Source organism: Apium graveolens, chromosome 8 (genome assembly GCF_009905375.1).
Source record: "Apium graveolens cultivar Ventura chromosome 8, ASM990537v1, whole genome shotgun sequence".
Classification (NCBI taxonomy): domain Eukaryota; kingdom Viridiplantae; phylum Streptophyta; class Magnoliopsida; order Apiales; family Apiaceae; genus Apium; species Apium graveolens.
This window is the reverse complement of record NC_133654.1, coordinates 177,643,306-177,660,360: the sequence shown is the minus strand read 5'-3', so window position 1 is coordinate 177,660,360 and position 17,055 is coordinate 177,643,306. Positions and strand designations below refer to the sequence as shown.

The 17,055-nt window shown below is 32.6% G+C and overlaps 1 protein-coding gene across 1 annotated transcript; it reads right to left on the bottom strand.

Annotated features, from left to right (window-relative positions):
• Window positions 1-8,324: 8,324 nt before the first annotated feature.
• Window positions 8,325-8,807, bottom strand: LOC141680164 (uncharacterized). Its single transcript, XM_074486463.1, has one exon. The coding sequence runs from the start codon at window positions 8,805-8,807 to the stop codon at window positions 8,325-8,327; it is 483 nt and encodes a 160-aa protein (XP_074342564.1).
• Between the last annotated feature and the right edge of the window lie 8,248 nt (window positions 8,808-17,055).

Sequence of the window (17,055 nt, the reverse complement as noted above, 5' to 3'; positions counted from 1 at the left end):
CTCAATTATAACTAACATTTATTTCATATTATTCTAACTGTAAAATAAGCTTAAAGATAATATTTTTTTTAACATTATCCTTTTAATTGCTTTCACCTTGGGGTAATGTTGCTAGATCATATTGATATAAGGTTTGTAACTGACATTTGTATTCATTGCTATAGGATGATTATTTTTTACCGTTATGTCAATCTTTACAAAAATGCATCCCAGATTTAACGGAACAAGAAGTATGTATTGGTTGCATTCGAATTACACGTGAAGTTGAAGTTAAATAAGTCACATGGATCTCACTAAAAAGAGATATCTATTTCAAGATTATTTGTATTACTATTGATTATTTGTATTACTATTGATGGCATATACATCACTTAATGTACTACAAATAAAATTCATTCTTCTGCTAATGTGTGTATAATACTCCATATTTTATTTGGTACATTGTTGGTGTAATAATTTAGTAAATATTTGATTAATTCTTTTTAGAAATCAAAATTATGGATAATGTTTTATTTAGATAATTGGTTGTTAAAAATTTGAATTTGTAAGCTATCTTTTAGTTGTTTAAAAATTGAATATGAGTCACACTACTAAGTACGTGATAAGATATTTTTTAAACAGCTAATGGAGAGATGATGTGGGAAAATGTGGAGAAAATTATGGACAACAGTTTCATAATTTGTTGAGCTGCTTATTATATAAACAAAGTCACTCTGTTACTGCTTTCACACAAAAACTCATTTTAGAGCGGTAGCTAACAAAATGGAAAAATAATAGTATTATATAACTTATGAGTGAGATAGAAGAGTTGGTGCATAAGAAAGGAAGCTTTGGATCTACATGTGCAAGAAGGTCAGAGAAGAGCTAACTGGAGTGTCACTGTTAAAATATTGGGTTATTAAAGATTAAGAGAAGGAGAAATAGATTTTTTGGGATATTGGGTTATTAAAGATTAAGCAAAAGAGAAATAGATTTTTGGGTTATTAGAGATCAAGAGGAGAAAGATAATTAGAAGGAAGCTAAGGTCGGCCAAAACTTTCAGAGAAATGTACATCTCGAGGAGGTTTATTTAAAATTTAATTACGTAATTTAAGATGATTATTATTTATATTGTATACTAATATAAGTCAATTTATTTTCTTGTTTATAACTATTTGTACATATTACACATACTTATATCAGACTCTAAATTCATGTAGGTGTTATTAAATTATTATATTATTTGTTTATATGTTTATATATTGTGTTAGGTTATTGTTTAATGCATGTTTAATTGATTTAATTGATTAATTAAATGTTATTTGTACTGGCTAGAAGGTGTTTAGTTAGTAGTGGTCAAATTAGTCATGTTCCTATTATTTTTGTTTTTAATTTTTATGTCATTAAGTTGGTTTAAGAAATTATATGATTCTCAGGTTTTTATATTTTATTAATTGGATGAGATGGTACATTTTAATATTATTAGTCTGGTAAGTTTTGTTAATTATTATTTACTAGTTATGTGTGTGAGTTCATGTTATATTGTGCAAGTTTGTTAATATGTGAAAATATTTGTAAAATAAAATCTATTTTCACAAGATTTAGTTTATTGAGGTTTATTAAAATTGACAAAATATGTATTTGTGGGACTAATGATATATGTAGTATTTTATTTTACAGGACATATGTAGTCAAAGTATTTTGTTATTTAAGTTAAGTAATTAACAATTGGTTGTTTGTTTATCTATAATAATAAATTGTTTACATTTGTTAATCATATTATGTTATTATATTTTTCACATGCATAACATAATTGTTACTTTAGTCTCATTATTTTTTTATAACCAATATATTGTTAATTATAATATCTAATGCTTGGCCATAATAATTTAAATTTTGTAAGTAATGTGTAGTATTAATGTGCCAGAGGTGGATTTGACAAATCTCGTCAGTATGTGTTGATAAATAGAGAGTATAAATGCTATATTTATTTTTATCATTTTCTTATATTGTCGTTACAATTTAATGTGTTAAATTAATGTATAATTTATATTTGTCTACTTTCATGAATTTATATACTTAAAGATTTCTACATTACTTTTATAAATTAATAAAATATCTTTTATATTTTATAAACCAGCTTGTATATTATTCAGTTTATTTGTAAGTTATATATTTATACTACTCTAGCATGAGATAGTCATCATCTGTATTAGTTGTGGTAGCTGTATAAAATATTATAATTTTGTTAGCTTACTTTTTAGTGGGTTTTAGAGTTTGGCGTTTATAAGTTATATTTCTGTTGATATTATAGATTGATGTGGAGGTTGTTTTGGTGCTAGGTAGTTGTGTGAGCATTATTGAATATTTTAGACTCATTCCAGGTACGAGTGTCCTCCATTCTCTTTTCATTTAAAATCTATTTCTCCCTCTGTACTTATTGTCCTATCATATTTATCTTATCATATTTTATTTTGTTAAGTTGTACATCTTAATTTTTGCTTAGCCATCTTTGATCCATGTTGTTTAACCACTTCTGATCCATGTTGCCAATCAGTATACTTGATTTGTCACTTGCAGCTTTTATTTTTAATACTATTGGCATCACTTTGTAACCATTTGTTATGGGCTCTTAAACTAACTCGTATAAGTACTGTGAGTATACGAGCATGTCTCTGGGGTATGAGGCATGATTAAGATCATGATCATTTTGTTTGTTTGTGGAAATGTTTTATACATTTCATTTTATCCTTCACGTGGATAACCGGGTAGGGAACTGTCTCCCTAATTTTTGAAATTAAATACAATTTATTATAAATTCTTTAGTTAAATTGACTATTTATAATTAATTAATCCATTTAAATAGATAATAAGTAATTTGGAAATAAATAAATAAATGGTTACATTTCGAATCTCTAAAATTTGGAATACAACTCGAATTATTACGAGTTATTCACTTAAACCGATCAATTATCAAACAACTAATTAGTTTAAATAATTAATCTTCAATTAATAAATAATTAATTAAATAAGTAAACAAATAAGTAAATAAACAGATAAATAAATAAATAAGAAATTAAATAAATAAATATTTGAATTTCTGAATTCAAAAAATAATTCATAAATTATTTACAAAATAATTCAGATTTTAATCAAATTATTTATTTGATTTTCTAATTACTAAAAATTGATTTTCTGTTTTTATAAAAATGAAATTAAATTATAAAAAATCCAAAAACACATTCTATAAAAAACAAATTAGGGTTTCAAGGATCAAACCCGGGTCGATTTCCAGGTTGAAACCGGGTCGAACCCGGGTCGCGAAGAACACCACCCCGGCTCCGCCGCCGGTGGTCGTTCCGGCGACTAATTTTGACCAAAGCTTCGATTTCTGACTCGATTTTTCTGCGGTTTCACTCCATAACGCTCAAAAACCTTCCCTCCTTCCTTCGTCGATACCACGATGACCGTGGCGGCAGCTTCTCTGGCGAGCTCGAAACGGAGCCGAAATCGCATGAACCCGGTGCCAATCGATCAGAAACTCAATGATCTAAACGTCTATACCAACTAAATCATCTAACAATCAGTGAATTAAAGAACCCGAATACAAACATTAAACCCAAAATTACAAATTCCAAATCGAGTATCCTACAGATGAAATTTATAACAGAATCATAAAGTACGATTAACAAGCTTCACAACGAGTACTTACATGAAGGATTTGGATAACAGAATCACAATCAAATCTGAGTTTGAATTCCTGAGCTATTCTTCACCAACACTACAAATTCTTGATTTTTCTGATTTTTTTATAATTAATATTCAATTAGTAATTATTTAGCTATTTATACTAGTAAAAAAATACCCCTAAATAAAATTAAGGCCCTAATTATACATCTAATAAAATTAATTGGCCCCAATTTTTATAATTTTTGGGTATTAATTTTGAATTTTTAAATATCCAATAAATACAAAATATATGCCAAAATTCCTAAAAATTGTGAATAATAAAAAAATACATAGAAAAATGATATTTGATAATTTCATTTTTGTGGGGTTTTTGACACCCGAAAGGGCCCGGAAAAGTCATTTTTCGCGAAACGAGAAAATTTGTAAAACGTCTGGATGTTTAGAATATCGATGTGGTATAGGCCATACTTGGCAAAATAAGGCCAATGATTTTGTTTGAATTATAGGCTATTAAAACACTGTTTGGGCTGTACAACCTTTGATATAAAAGCATTTAACTAAAATAAAACACTCGATAATTATCTGAAACACGTTTTGACCGAAACAAAATACACATAGCACATAATAGCTAGGGTTTTATAACTTAACACACTTACTGACATATTTAAACACATAATTCACCTCTATTAAGATATAATACAAAAGAAATTTCTCAGTCGTTACCTCCTCCTCTTATTAGGATTCTATCCTCAAAATCTCGCTAGGAAAATAACTAGGGATACTTTTCTAACATTTCACTTTCAAACTCCCAGGTTGATCCTTCAACCATAGGATTTATCCACAAGACTCTTACTAATGGTACAGACTTACTTCTCAATACTCTATCTTGCCGATCTAAAATTCTTACAGGTTATTCTATATATGATAAATCAGCTTGAAGCTCTATCGGCTCATACTCTATTACATGCCTCGTATCAAGGCTATACTTCTTAAGCTTTGATACATGGAACACATTATGGATATGCTGCATGTGGGGTGGTAAGGCTAATTCGTATGCAACCTTTTCGACTCTCTTTAAAATTTCAAATGGACCAACGTATCGAGGCTTTAGCTTGCCCTTGTTGCCAGACCTAGTCAATCATTTCCATGGTGATATCTTCAACAAAACATGTTCTCCTTCTTGATAGTCCGCATCCTTCCTGGTTGGATTTGCATATTTACGTTGTCCATTATATGCTGCTTCGAGTCACTTTTGGATAAGTTCTAATTTTTCATTGGTCTGCTGGATCAGTTCTGGACCTAAAATTTTATGTTCTCCAACTTCATCCCAACATGTAGGTGATCTACACTTTCTTTCATATAAGGCTTCATAAGGTGGCATTCCAATGCTGGCACGATAGTTATTGTTGTAAGAGAATTCCACTGGTGGTAAGTGTTCGTCCCAACTGCCTTCAAAATCTATTGCACAAACACATAGCATATCTTCAATTGTTTGAATCGTCATTTCTCTTTTCCCATCTGTCTGTGGATGATAAGCGGTGCTCATGTTTAATTTAGTACCAAGGAATTCCTGAAATTATCTCCAGAATCTCGAATTAAAACATGAATCTCGATCAGATACAATGGATACAGGCACTCTATGGCGCATCACTATTTCCTTAAGATATAGATGAACTAACTTGTCAAGCGAAAACCTCTCGTTGATTGGGAGAAAATGTGGTGATTTTTTTTAATGATAACCCAAATTGTATCATGGTTTGCTCTGGTTCGTGGAAGTTCCACTACGAAATCCATTGCTAAATGTTCCCATTTCCATTCTGGAATATCCAGTGGTTGTAGTAATCCGCTCGGACATTGATGTTCTTCTTTCACTCGTTGGCACGTGTAACCTTTACTGACCCATTCCGCTATTTCTTTCTTCATGTTTGGCCACCAAAAGTTTTCCTTTAAAACTCTGTACATCTTCGTGCTTCCGGGATAAATTGAATATCTTGAACTATGAGCGTCTCACAAAATTTCTGCCTTTAGTTCCGGTACATTGGGTATCCAGATTCTTGATGCAACTCGTAAGATTCCCTTGTCATCTTTCTGGCTTATAATTTCTTCTCTTGTCAAATTGTCAATTTCATGATCCATTATTTTCTCCCGACACCTTCTTATCTTTTCCAGTAATTCTGTTTGGAATGTCATTGCGTAGTTCATTTCAGTGGAGCTTTCTGGAATACGACCTTCAATTTCCAATTTGTCTCCGCTCTGATCAATTCTTCTCAGAATGTCATCATATTCAATCTTTCTTTTCGACTCAATGCATCTGCTACAACATTTGCTTTACCTAGATGAGAGTTGATTGATACATCGTAGTCTTTGATTAGCTCTAGACAATGTCGATGTCTCATGTTGAGTTCTTTCTGCATGAAAATATATTTCAAACTCTTATGATCCATGTAGGTTACACATTTCTCATTATAAAGATAATGTCTCCAGAGTTTCAGTGCGAACACAATTGCTGCTAGTTCAAGATCATGTGTCGGATATTTTTGTTCATGAGGCTTTAGTTGTCTAGAAGCATATGCGATTACATTGCCATGCTGCATTAATACACATCCAAGTCCTCGATAGAAAGCATCGCTATAAATGACGAAATCTCCTTGATCATCTGGTAGCACAAGTACAGGTGCAGTTACAAGTCGATTCTTTAATTCTTGAAAACTTTCTTCGCATTTTTCATTCCATACAAACTTTTCATTCTTTCGAGTCAACTTGGTCAATCGCATAGCTATCTTTGCAAAGTCTTCAATAAATCTCCTGTAGTAACTGGCTAATCACAAGAAACTTCTAACTTCTGTCGGGGTCTTTGGTCTTTCTCAATTTAAAATAGCTTTAATCTTTGCTGGGTAGGCTGAAATTCCTTCAATACTAATTATATGACCTAGAAATTGCACTTTCTTTAACCAGAATTCGCATTTCGAAAAATCACATAAAGTTGTTCCTTCCTCAAGGTTCCTAAAGTGATTCTCAGGTGCTCTACATGTTCTTCTTTAGTCTTCGAGTAAATCAGGATGTCATAAATAAATACAATAATAAATTTATCCAGGTACTTTTTGAAAACTCTGTTCATCAAATCCATGAACGATGCTGGTGCATTGGTCAGCCCAAACGCCATTACGAGAAATTTGTAGTGTCCGTATCTCGTTCGAAAGGCAGTCTTAGGAATATCTTCTGCCTTGATCTTCAACTGGTGATATCCCGATCTTAAATCATTTTTCGAAAACCATGCCGCTCTTTTCAGTTGATCAAATAAATAATCGATATGTGGCAAATGATATATATTTTTGATAGTTCGTTTGTTCAGCTCATGATAGTCGATACATAGTCGCATGTTGCCGTCTTTCTTCTATAAGAACAATATCGGTACACCTCATGGGGATACACTAGGCCTTATAATTCCTCTATCGAGAAGATCTTGCAATTTTGTTGCCAGCTTTTTCATCTCAACAGGTGTCATTCGATATGGAGCTTTCGAAACTGGTTCAGTACCTGGTGTCAAATGAATGGCAAACTTGATCAGTCGATCCGGAGGTCATCCTGGAAGTTCATCTGGAAAGACATCGGGAAATTCATATACCACAGGAATATCTTCAATTTTGGACTTACTTTTTTCGTGTCCAACACATAGGTTACATAAATTTACATCATTGGCGTAACAATCATTTCATCTGCATCATCATTAAAGACCTTTGCTTCTGTTTCTCGCCTTTAAATGTTACCTTTGTATATTTTCAGTTTTCAGATTTACTTTCTTATTTGCGCAATCGATCTTGGAATTGTTACCGATTAACCAATCCATTCCTAAAATAACATCAAATTCCTCTAACTTGAAAGATATCAAGTCAACTAAGAAATGATGTCCTGCTATTTCCATATCACATCCTGGACACACTCGGTCTACCATAATTTGATCATCGTTTGCTAACTTTATAATTAATGTTTCGTCCAACCGTTGGATTTCACAATACAACTTATGGATAAATTTTTCAGAAATAAAAGATCTTGTGGCTCTAGAATCAATCAATACTTGTGCATCTATATACAGAAAGCGTACCTGCAACCACATTGAGACTCTGCACAGCTTCTTTCATTGACATGTTAAATGTCCTTGCCCTAGGCTGACTATGCTGTGGTGGCGGAAGTAATGCCAAAACCCTTGGGATACTGGCTGCCCTTGCTACTCCTCTACAGTCTCTAGCGATATGTCCCTTTCCTCCGCATTAGAAATAAGTGACTTTTATCTTTCCTGTTGGGCATTCCCCAGAGTTGTGTCCCTTATGTTTGCATTTGAAATACGTGACGTTTGGCTTATTATAGATCCCCATATGCTTTATCCCACATATTCTGCAATCGGGTATTGGTGGTCTGATGACTCTCTGTTGATTTGGGGCTGGGAGTCGGTTGCTCGTCCTCTGATTTCCCTATTCTGTCCTTCTAAAATTTACATTTGTCCAGGCTTGAAATCCCAGCCTCCTGTTGGAACGGTTCTGAAAACTTCGTGGTACCTTTTCCTTTTGGGATGCTTCACCTTCTCCATCAATTATCATGGCCTTCTGGACTACAGCTGTATAGGTCGTCAGTAGGAACACTGCCACTCTGCTACGAATCTACGGCTTCAATCCCTGTTGGAATATCTTAGCCCGCTTTTTATCGGTATTTACCTGCTCTGGAACAAACCTAGCCAATTCAGTAAACTTGGATTCATAATCAGTGACTGACAAATTTCCCTGCTTCAATTCCAAGAAAGTAATTTCCATCCGGTTCTTCATAAAACGGGGGAAATACTTTTCCAGAAAAAGCTCGGTGAATCTATCCCAAGTTACTACACCCTCGCCTTCAAGTGCTTTCTTGGACTCCCACCAGTAATTAGCTTCTCCCTTCAAGAAATAACTAGCAAAATTTATCTTCTGATCTGCTTCCACTTTAAACAACGCAAATGTTTTCTCCATCTCTTTTAACCAGGCCCTTGCCTTGGTAGGATCTGCTGAATCTTCAAATTCTAGAGGCTTTACCGACTGGAACTGTTTGAAAGTAACAACAGGTACAACTGGTGGTACTTGTGGGTCTGGACGAAGTGGTTGTAGTAACATCTACTGCTGGAACTGTTGTTGCTGTTATTGCATTTGCTGCTACGTCATCACCATTTGATGTTGCATTAGGTGAAACGTTTGGTCTATGTGGTGGTTATTGTTGTTTTGGCCTTCTGTATTGTTATTGGATGACTCAGTTCTGGTTTTTCTTTTTGGTGCCATGTTTCTAATAATAAAACAAATGGTTCTTTTAATAACAATTTATTTAAACAGGTGATATGAATAAGGAAACAATTGGTATGGTGTTAAAACATGAAATTTAAATGGTTAATATTAGAAAGAAAACAACTTACTGGATATCTAAAACAAGAAAATAAAACAGTTCAGTATTTAAATAAATCATTGGGAAATAATTGAAAATTTTGGAATAAATGGTACAATATTGTTTTAAATAAAAACAATATTTAAGATATGGAAGAACTATAAAACAGTAAAGTAAATGTAAATGCTTTAAAGACTGAAATTTAAAATAAAAGAAAAAGTTGGAAAAAGTTTATTTTATATATATGACACCAGCTACACGTGTTAGTGTTTGATACAAAAGGGTCTATATCTAATCCTTCGTGCTACTACCACTACATGTTAAAACTATATACTACACATATACAAGCCTAATCACAAAGTACTATGTTGCCTCTATCTACATATGTCACATATAGTACAACAGATCTGGTTGTCTGGATGATCTCAAAATCCAGGTGGCACACAGTCTATCTACTGCTGAATCAACTCTAACACTGGTGGATCTGGTATTTGCTCTAGAGCTGGTGGTGCTAGCTCCTGCGGTAGTGGTGGTGGTGGTGGAAGTGGTGGAAACACCTGTGCTGACCCTGGTGGTATAGTTGGTCCAGTAATCGTCCTCTCAGAAGATCCTGATAATGCCATCTGACAGAATAATCATAACACGAGAAAAGGTCATTTCCCATTCCTAGAACTTACAATTTCCTAATCTAAGAAATTAGCCAAACCCTAATAACTTTATCCCTATCTTATATGATCTTCCTATCTTATCTTAACTCTAACGTTCTTGTTTTCAAGGGCCAAAACCTAAGCTCTGATGCCAACTATAACACCGTCCGAATCTGGTGTATAGATCTGGTGTATTACTATCACTAACTACTTCACTGAACCTGTACAATAATAATAATAACATATAAATACCCCTTATTATACTACTCAGGATCTTTTATGGTTAAGGTGTGAAAACAAGAACAACTTACCAACTCTTATTACAATAACTCAAATAAACTGTCTTACAAAACTTCTTTATTACAAACCATCTTTCTACATAAATTTTTGTTAGTTTTTGGGCCCTAGAGACAACACTATGATGTTTTAGTTTAAGACATTAGGATTATTAATGTTTATGTTCTATCGATTATTCCCTTTATAGTTTATTAATTCTTAATTTATTGCGATATAAATGTTAGATTAATAAATGTCCTAGGAATATGATATGCAATTCTATATCTCTAAGTACGTGACTTAGAAATGAGATTATGAGAATAGTATCAATATTCCTAAAGGTCCTTAGTCGAGTATTATTATTAAGGGACAATAATAATGCATTAAGACTGGTGTGTTTATTGACTGATGATCACATCTCATTGATCTTAGGTATAGTGATACAAAAGTCAAAAACACAAGCATATGTATATTTACATGGTGCTGGACAGATCCAATGTGAGATTCTACATTTCTATTGTGTCATAAGTAATTCTTACACTGATAATAATGTAATGGTCCTTAGACCTGAAGTCATTATATTTATATACGAAAATTAATATACATTGATTCCATTAAAAGTTATCCTTGACCTGGTAACGATAAAAGTGGATATTGGGTATATTATGCATGGTATGAAAAAATATGAATGATCTAGATAAGATTTAACCCTCCTATTTTAGGAGTGATATTATTGGTCTCTTGTGTGAGCTAGACTATGAAATGCGTGGCCATGCTCAAATGTTGATTTGATATGATAGTATACTCAATGATCAAGGAAACCTGGATTAAATATTGATGAGGATGACACATTACATGCATCTAGTTTAATCTATAATATTTTGTTAAAGGGATTATATTACATTGTACATTATTCACGAAAGGTTTAATCGATCACCGATTCAATTATTATTACCTAGGTAGCAATGATGTATTACTAGATGCCGCTCATTGTTTACGATTTTAAATTAGATTTAAAATTCGTTGCCAGCGTAATAATAACCTATAGGGTCACACACAAAGAATGCTTGAAAGATTATTTAATTTAAATTGAATTTAAATTATATTAAAGTAATTCGAATTATTGATAATATTAATTAAGTATGACTTAATTAATTAGATAAATATTGATATTCGAATTTACTAATATTAATTATGAAATTCAGTTGTTAAATAATTAAGTGTGACTTAATTATTATACAAATAAGAATTTTGAATTAATAATAACTCCTAATTAGTTAAGAGTTATAATTCATTTTCCTACTCTCTATATAATAACTGTTGTGGCTGATTTTGTGCAAAAGACTTTTACTAAAACCCTAGCCACCAAGGGAGAAGATGGAGAGAGCAAGAAGAAACGAGTTTGTGCTATTACACATTCAATCCTTGCGTTCAAGCATTCGTGTTGATACCGATAGAGCGTAGATAGCGAGAGCGGGATGCGTGAAAATTGAACAAGTTTTGGATCTCCATTAGACAACCAATTGGTAAAGCTTCTTAAGATAAACAATCTGATCTATGAATTAAATATCTATTTTTCGCATGGATCCTGCGGTGGGTTTCGAAAATTTTAATTTTTCACATTTTTAATTACTGTTTCCGTTGCGTTTATGTGATCGAAACCCAACAATGGCATCAGAGCTACTTGCGAAAAGTGTTTAATTCGTTTATGTGTTTACCGGTTTTATGACAATAACATGAATACAATATTCCATGACTGTTATGTATGCGATTTTGTATGTTTTACATGTTATGTTTATATATGCGTATGTATGTATATGTTTTGGATATATGATATTCATGAGAGTTGTATAATCATATGATGATTATATAATCTGTATATATACTGATATATACATGTTTTGTGTTTGTTCTTATTAAAAGAATCGTATTTGATACGATTCTGAATCGAATTCAGCGGATTTGCTGAAATCTGGGTCTGGTGTCCGATTTTGACTAACGAATACTTTATTTCATATGAAATCGAGCGTCTGAACGAAACTGATAGCTTAATCTATCAACGACTGATCTGTAAGGCATTTGACATCGTTTAGGCCTTGTAATCTACGATTTAATGTTATTAGATTTAATTTCAAATTTTCTGATTTTTGCCATATTTGGTTTTTATGATTAGATCATGATGGGTATGATATGTTAAGATCATAATATGTGTTTTAACATGTTCTTGTGTGTTAATTGAGCATGGTGGATGGTTATGGCTTATGACCTTAGGTTAATGGTTTTGGTTTTTTTAAATACGGCTTGCATGTCGTTTGATCTTGTAATTACTAAATCTCGAATATAATTCGAGTTTTTATTGTAAGTACATTAGAGTAGTTTTTATTTTTCATTTGTGTAATATACATGAAGACATGGAGATTTGAAGATCAAGGAAGGGTAATCCCATATGGAGGCCATCCAAGGAATCAATACAAGAAAAAAGACATATAATAGTTAACCTGTATTTATTTTCCACCTTAGATTGACCTAGATCTTTGTCATTAGCTTGATAAAGATCACATAGGATGAAGCCATAACCAACAACATTTAATTTATCGCACTTTACATATATATGCTCATATGATGAATGTATGTGTAGAGTAGTTTATAAAGATGCATGTTTAATTAGATTAAGGATGTATGTATTAGATACGACACCTATGCCATGCTTTCTAAACAAGATAAAATTTGTAACGACTCAAGTTTTTAAAATGAACAAACGATTATGGGATTCTCGTGTTTATGAAACACGGAATAAAATACAAATTTTCCTTATTTCTGACATGTGGCGATTTTGTCAAAAGCGAGTTCATTGAACTTGTAAGGTTGTCGGTTTTAAGCGAGACCGTTGTGACTCCCTCACTACCTGGAAATCAAACCATTGACGAATATTGATTTGAAGTATTTTGTTCAAGGAAAAATTGGGAATCTCTTTATGTTGGGATCATGATCATTTTAAAATTAATAAAAACCCTAATTTTAATATTAAGTTCATCAGATGCCTTCCAGTAAGTCCAATGCGTTAACCCCTAGATCGACAAGGAGTGATTTCCCCAAAGCGAAGTACTCTTACTTGACACTTTTTGACTATTGGGTTTGACTTAACTAAATTACCATAATAGGATTATGAATTTAGAGGCATAGAGTTTGGCGAGATTTATTAGATAAATATGAACAAATGTTATTCTACCAAACTATCCAAAAGTTATATAGTTGATATAATTGACCAATGTTGTCTACCTAAATTATCATGTTTTAGGAGAAAATCCAAAGATGACCTAACGCATGGTGAAATATGGATCTTGGCTCACTAGAAAGGATATAAAAGATATTCTTTCTGAATTAATAGTTAGGGCTATTGATTTGATAAAAATAGTGGGAGATATATATTATGAATATATATATATATATATGAATAATAACTTGAACATAATTTAATGATCATCTGTAGACTAAGGCATTTTATGCACTTTAATATTGTAGAAATCAAATGACAAATAATACAAATAACTTCTCTATGTAATAGTCCTTGAGAAGGAAAAGCTGACAAGAAATAATTTCTTCAATTGACATGGAAACTTGAGGATTGTCCTCAAGTTAAGGATATGACTCAAACTCCTCCCTTATTTCTTCAATCTGAAAATGAAACATGTGCTGAATAAAATGCTTACCAGAAGCAAATTGATTATGCAACTGATGCTTAATGTCTCATGCTTGTAATTATTAGTGCTGAGCTTTAGAAGCAACAAAAGCATAATGATACTTATGGTATGATTGAGAACCTTCAAAGGATGTTTGAAGGATAGGCTCATAGAAAGATTTGACAATAATAAGGCACCATACTTCTACATTAATGGGACAATGATATATCGTGTTGGACCACATGTTCTAAAGATGATAGGTATATGTACCTTGATATCTTGGGTTTCAAGAATAGTATAGAGACTCAACTTGATTTGATCAAACAATTGAACAACTTCTATTCTTAGTTTGTTAAGCACAAAAGGAATGAGATAGACAGAACACTCATTAAGTTGTTAAGCATGTTTAGAACTGCTGAAAATAACACGGTAAAGGAATGAATTACGTCCATATTGATGATGTACACATGGAATGAAAGTGGGAAAGGAAATTGGACAGGCAAGCTGAAGATTTGATCTTATTCGGTGCTAAACCAAAGTCCAATCCCAAAAGGCTTTTGAAGCCTGATAGTGGTGTTGCTAAAGGAGATGATTGTCACTTCTACGGAAATAATTGGATGATTGGAAGTTAATTTTCGAGCTTGTTTAGAAGATCTAAAGAAGAAGACCAATAATGGTCAAGCTTCAGGTATCGAGTTAGAATTTGAGCAAAAGTTGTTGCTCTAGTTGAAGGAACTCGATACCTAATTTTGCCCATATAGGAGAGATTGAGAACTTGATAAATTGTTATTACGTGTCTGCCTTTAGGGGATAAATTAAATCAATTTCTTGTCAGGACAAGAAAGGTTTTCATTTGAATTAAATAAATAATAGTTGTTTATTTTATTTTAATAATAAGGCTTATAATGTTGCACAATTAATTAACAATTTATATGTTCTAAGATGACTCAAATCAAATATTACCTCTACCATTGTAGTTAAGCCAAATTAATGAGAAACACATTTCTGAGTTACATATAGATGGATACTTAGATAAGTTTGATTTTGAATCATACGGAAGATGCGAATTTTGTTTCATTGGCAAAATGACTAAAGCTTCTTTTTACCTGATCAGGTGAGAGGGCCACCGAACGATTATGACTTATACATAATGATGTATGTTGTCGAATGCGTATGATGTCAAGGGGTGTCTTATACTACTTCATAACATTTACTAATAATTTCAGTAGATATGGATATGTGGTTCTTATGAAGAACAAATCCGATTCTTTTGAAATGTTCAAAGAATATAAGGCCGAAGTAGAAAAGCAAACAAGGGAAAAGTATAAAAGTTTTACGATCAGATCGTGGAGGAGAATACTTAAGCATTAAATTCATGAATTTCTTGAAGGAGTGTGATATTGTATCATAACTTACTCCTTATGAAACACCTCAATGAAATATAGATTCTTAGAGGAGAAATCATACATTGTTGGACATAGTGCAATCGATTATGAGTCAAGCGGAACATCCATTCAGTTTCTAGGGTTATGCTTTAGAAACGGTTGCATATACACTTAACCAAGTTCCGACTAAAGCGGTTCAAAATACTCCATATGAGATATAGAGTGACAAATGTCATAGCATGTCATTTATGAAAATTTGGGAATGTGAAGCATTTGTAAAACATTTAGCCTTTGACAAGCTTGGACCAAAATTAGATAGATGCGATTTTGTGGGATACCCAAGTGAGACTAGGGTATAGTTTTTATAATCCTTCCGAGAACAAAGTGTTTGTTGCTTGGGCCACTGTATTTCTTGAAGGAGAACTACTTTCTAAGAAAATCAGTGGGAGGATAATACATCTCGATGAAGATTGAGAACCACATGATAACATTAAACCAGAGTTGGAATAAGATCAGGATATACATCAAAATGTTTAAAGTAATCATGTCCAAGAAATACAGGTTATTCGTAGATCTAGTAGGATTCATCATGAGCCCGGGAGAAATTATGAATTTCTTTTGACTCAAATTGGTGATGTGATGCTTACGGATAATGATAAGCCTCTCACCTACCAAGATGCTATGAACAGTTCAGACTCCGAGAGATGGCCAGAGGCCATGAAATCCGAGATGGAATCCATGTATCAAAATAAAGTATTGACTTTAGTTGATCCACTCGAAGGGGTAAAACCTATAGGGTGCAAGTGGGTTTTCAAGAAGAAAACTGACATGGATGGTAAAGTACAGACCTATAAGACGCGACTAGTGGCAAAAAGTTTCAAACAAATTCATGGTATAGACTATAATAAGACTTTTTCACCGGTTACTATGGTCAAGTCCATCAGGATTTTGTTAACAATAGTTGCTTACTTTGACTATGAAATTTGGCAAATGGATGTCAAAACTACTTTCTTATATGGGAGCCTTGAAGAGGATGTATATATGATACAACCTGAGGGTTTGTCGATCCAAAGTTTGCTAAGATAGTTTGTAAGTTGCTTCTATCTATTTATAGATTAAAGCAAGCCTCAAGGAGAATGAATATTCCTTTTGATGAAACAGTCAAAGAGTTTGGCTTTATTCAAAATAAAGATAAACCATGTGTTTACAAGAAGGTTAGTGGGAGCCATGTGATATTCCTAGTATTACATGTAGATGACATATAGCAAATAAGGAATGGCATACCTTCTCTACAGGCTGTTAAGACTTGGTTGAGAAATAGTTTCTCGATGAAAGACTTAGGTGATGCTACCTATATATTAGGGATCAAGATCTATAGAAATAGATTGAAAAGATTAATCGACATTGTCAGAGTACATATATTGATAAAATATTGCATCATTTTAGGATGCAGGAGATAAAGAAAGGATATGTTTCAATGTCTCATGGGATAGTGATCTTAAAAAATAATTGCCCCTAAATCATTAGATGATAAGGGCCATTTGAGAAAGCTCAATATGCTTTAGCAATTGGATCTATAAAGTGTACAATGATATGTATTTATCCTGATATTTCGTATGCTTTGAGCATGACGAGCAGATACCAGTCTAATCCAAGTGAGGGTCACTGGATAATTTTCAAAAATATTCTTAAGTACTTAAAGAGGACTAAAGATTTATTTTTGGTGTATGGAGAAGATAGGGAACTAGTTGTAAAGGGTTACACTGATACTAATTTCTTAACCTAATTTTTGGATAGACAGGGATGATTATGTGTCTATGTCTGGTTTGTGTTTTTTCTAAATATAAGTGATGTTAGCTGGAATAGTTCACATCAAGAACATTGATGATTCTATAATGGAAGCCGAATATATTGATATTTTTGAAATATCCAAGGAGACTGTTTGAGCATATCCTTAGACGATATCACCTTATTAATGAGATTAATGATCAAGGAGAT